Below are 3,355 nucleotides of genomic sequence, written 5' to 3' on the forward strand. Positions count from 1 at the left end.
TTTTCCCGCCGTGGGCGGGCGATACTGCGCGACGCCCGGGCGCGTCGCCGCGCGCCCGCGCGAACGTCGGCGTCCGAATGGGGGAGTGCAATGCAAGAGAAGAAAGGAGCAGCAGCATCGCCGTTGTGGTGCGCCCTGCTTGCGGTGCACACGCGCGCGCGCCCCTTCTGCGGGGAGGAGCAAATGCCGCCGTGGGCGCGTGGCGGGGCCGCGTCTTTGCTTGCGGCGGGAACTTTCCGCAGGCGCCGTGCGGTTCCCGTCCGTGCCGTGCGGTGCGGTGGTGGGGTCCATTTGGCGGCGCCGGCAGGGGGCAGAGGGCGCGTGGCGCCTGCCCCGCGCAGCGAGTGTGTGCGTGTGTGGGCCGCGGTGGCCCTTTCCATTGCTGGTTGTGGCTGCTGCCGCCTTCGGCGGCTCCGCCCGCGGGTTGTTGTTGTTTTCTATTTTTGTTTTGAGGTTCGTGTCGGCTTGTTTGGCCCGGCGGGCGGGGGTCTCGCGCGGGAATGGGGGGAAAGAGCGCGGCTGGAAAGCCACCCCAAAATCGGAGGGCGAAGATGCAGGCAACCACGCGCTCATAACAAAAAGCGGCAACGGCGGCAACAGGAAGGGGGAAGGAAACAAAGATAAAAAAAAGGAAGTCTCACGCGGCCCCGGCGAGTAGCGGGCCGATTGCGATGGGTTTGCCCGGGAGCGGCGCCACCGCTTTCAGCTTTGCCAGCGCCAGCTCCAGCGCCTCAAAGGGCTCGCCGCTCACCGCGGAGAGAATACTCTTGAGGTAGTTCAAGTCCGTCGCCAGCTGCTCCACGGCGGCGGCCGCCTCCTTCGCCGCGTCCGGCGCGTCGCTGGGGAAGTAAATTGTTATGCCGCCCACCTTGTGCTCAATAAAGTCTGCCACGGCGGTTCTCACGATGTCTTCCAGCCAGCTCCCGGCGGCCGCTGCCTCCAAAAGGTCTTCGACACCGCTGGGGCGGCCGTCGCCGTCGCCGTCGCCGCGCAGCGCCTCCAGCGCCAGCGGTATTTCAACGATGGCTTCCCCGAGGGCCCGCACCAACTCGCTGGGCGCAACCTGCGCGGGCGTGTACGACGCAGGCGGCGTCGCGCGCGGGGGGTGGCCGCCTCCGCCGCCGCGCCCCGGACCCCAGAGGGGCTGCGACTCGTAGCCGTTGGCCTTGGCGACGACGGGCTCGACGATCGTGCGCTTCAGCGCCCTCTGGCACTCGGCGGCGCAGTCTTCCAGGGCCTCCGTCAGCGGCGCCCAGAGCTGCGTGCGGAGTTGGCCTTCGACGGCGTCCGCCAGGCTCGGGTGCCGCCGCCGCACCTCCGCGGTCGTCCCCGGGGCGCCCTGCAGCAGCTGCCCCGCCGCGTCGCGGGCGGTCGCCAGGTTCGCCAGCAGGCTTTCTTGCGGCGTCGCCGGCGTCGGCCGCAGGCCGGAGATCGCCCCGAGGAGAGCCTCGCGCCATTTCCCGACGCACATCGGGAGCGTTTTCTCCGGGAAGAAGCGCGCGACGCTTTGCACGGCGTCCGTCACGGCATCCATCGCCGCCTGAAAACGCTGCCGCCGCAGCGCTTGTTTCGGGTCGCCCAGAAGCGCCTCCACGCGGCGCGCCTCGCGTCGCGCGAACGCCTCCAGCAGACTGGGCTTGCCAAAGATTCCCGCCAGCTCCGCCAGGGCGTAGCTGGCGACCTGCTGCGCAACTTTTTCCCGCAGTGCGCCGCCACCGCCGGGGGTCGACCCGGCGCCAGGGGTGCGGCTGCCGACTTCCTCGCCCAGCCGGAGCTGCCGCACCGCGTCGCAGCAGGCCAGCAGCTCCTCATTCCGCTCCGCCGCCTCCAGGATGGGCCCCAGCGCGCCAGAGATGCCGCCAACCACCTCGTCCACCATCAGCTGCATCACTTTTAGCGCGCGTGCCTCCACCTCGTGCGGCGCCTCCGCGCGCTTTTCCGTCCGCAGAGGGTCCGCGTTCGCGCGGTCGTCGTTCTGCGCCATGCGCAGGGCATAATCCAACTGGTCGGAAAGCGCTTGCCCGATGGACGGCATCAGTTGCCCCTTCAGCAGTTCCGCCGCACGCGCCGGCGAGACAGCGGCTGCAGCGCCGCTTCCGACTAACATGCGCTCCACCCGTTCCTTTTCACTGGCCATACTTTCCACGGCGTACTGCTGAAGAACCGCGTCCGCGCGGCTGATGGTGTCAAGCACTCTGAGCAGCTGGGCCGCGCGGTCGACTTCACGTCGTCGCAGCATGTCCACACATTCCACCTCAACGGCGTGCTGCACAACCTGCTCATACCGTTCCACCGTCTCAAGCTGCTTTTCTCCAAAGCTGACATCCAGCTTGTGCAGCTCCGCAAGATTATTCCGAACCTGACTGATGGACTCCGCCACCGCATCCATGTCAACCTCCGATGGGGATATGCGCAGCCGCTGCATGACATCGTCGAGCTGTTTCATGTGACTGTCCACCTGGGTGGCTTTCCGAAGCGTGTCGGAGCACCGAGTAAGCTTTTCCTGCGTTTTTTTTAACGCATTCAGCTGCGCGACATAGGGCTTCGCAGCCGCCTCCACCGCCGACTGCGCCACCTCCTGCATGCTCTGCAGTTGCGACTGCAGCTGCTGCGCCTCCGTGGCCATTCGTGCAACCTCCAGCCCGGTTCGCGGTAGACGCACCAGCGCCTGGGCAATGGTGTCCTCCACCGACCCGGAGACCTCCTGCAAGTGGCTTTGCAATCGGTTAAAAAGCTTCGTGACGCCGGCCTCCACGTCCGCGTCGTTCGCCGCCGCCGCCGTCGTCGTCGCGTCCCCCGCTGGCAGTCGCTGGAGGGAGGCGTTGATCCAGCGTTTGATGTCCACGTGCTCACTGGCGAGCTGCTCGAGGCGCAGCTCCGACGCATCCGTTGGGGTGTGCATTTATGCCGCCGCCGCCGCCGCCGCCGCCGTGTTTGTCTGCTGGACGGCTTTGCTCTATTGCGCTACTTCTCTTCTTCCTTCGCCGTGCAGTGGCGGGTGTGGGTGGGTGGGGTGGGAGGGTGCACGAAATCGCCGACCCCGGCAACAACGACAACGCGGAGAAACGAGAGAAAACGCGGTAACACACTCAAACAGGCGGAAGCAGCAACTTCCCGAGCATCAGTAAAAACGGTCTCGCACTCGCACTCGCGCTCTCTGTGAATGCGTTTGTGGTTCCGCAGAGCCTGCAAGAGCACCTCGCTACGTTGCTGACTCTGCATCTACGTTCCCCGCCTCCGCCTCGCTTTCTGCTGCGCGTTAGCACTTTGGGTTTTATTTAGTCTCCCCCCTCTGACGCTAACGAGGGAGAGCGAGAGAGAGAGCGAGAGAGAGAGAGAGAGAGAGAGAGAGAGA

The 3,355-nt window shown here is 66.5% G+C and overlaps 2 protein-coding genes across 2 annotated transcripts, besides 3 other annotated features; both read right to left on the bottom strand.

Moving 5' to 3' along the window:
* Nucleotides 1-380, bottom strand: Tco025E_08534 (uncharacterized protein; the record flags this gene model as incomplete). Its single annotated transcript, XM_029375381.1, has 1 exon — nucleotides 1-380. A coding segment is annotated over one exon (380 nt), but the record flags the coding sequence as incomplete, so codon positions are not given.
* A 257-nt stretch (nucleotides 381-637) lies between these two features.
* Nucleotides 638-2,902, bottom strand: Tco025E_08535 (uncharacterized protein; the record flags this gene model as incomplete). The annotated part of the gene is made up of 1 exon (XM_029375382.1): nucleotides 638-2,902. The coding sequence occupies one exon, from the start codon at nucleotides 2,900-2,902 to the stop codon at nucleotides 638-640; it is 2,265 nt and encodes a 754-aa protein (XP_029224538.1).
* A 4-nt stretch (nucleotides 2,903-2,906) lies between these two features.
* Nucleotides 2,907-2,931: a microsatellite.
* A 60-nt stretch (nucleotides 2,932-2,991) lies between these two features.
* Nucleotides 2,992-3,024: a microsatellite.
* A 283-nt stretch (nucleotides 3,025-3,307) lies between these two features.
* Nucleotides 3,308-3,355: a microsatellite.

The sequence above is a fragment of the Trypanosoma conorhini genome (assembly GCF_003719485.1).
Source record: "Trypanosoma conorhini strain 025E chromosome Unknown Tco_14.4_contig_00807, whole genome shotgun sequence".
NCBI classification, from domain to species: domain Eukaryota; phylum Euglenozoa; class Kinetoplastea; order Trypanosomatida; family Trypanosomatidae; genus Trypanosoma; species Trypanosoma conorhini.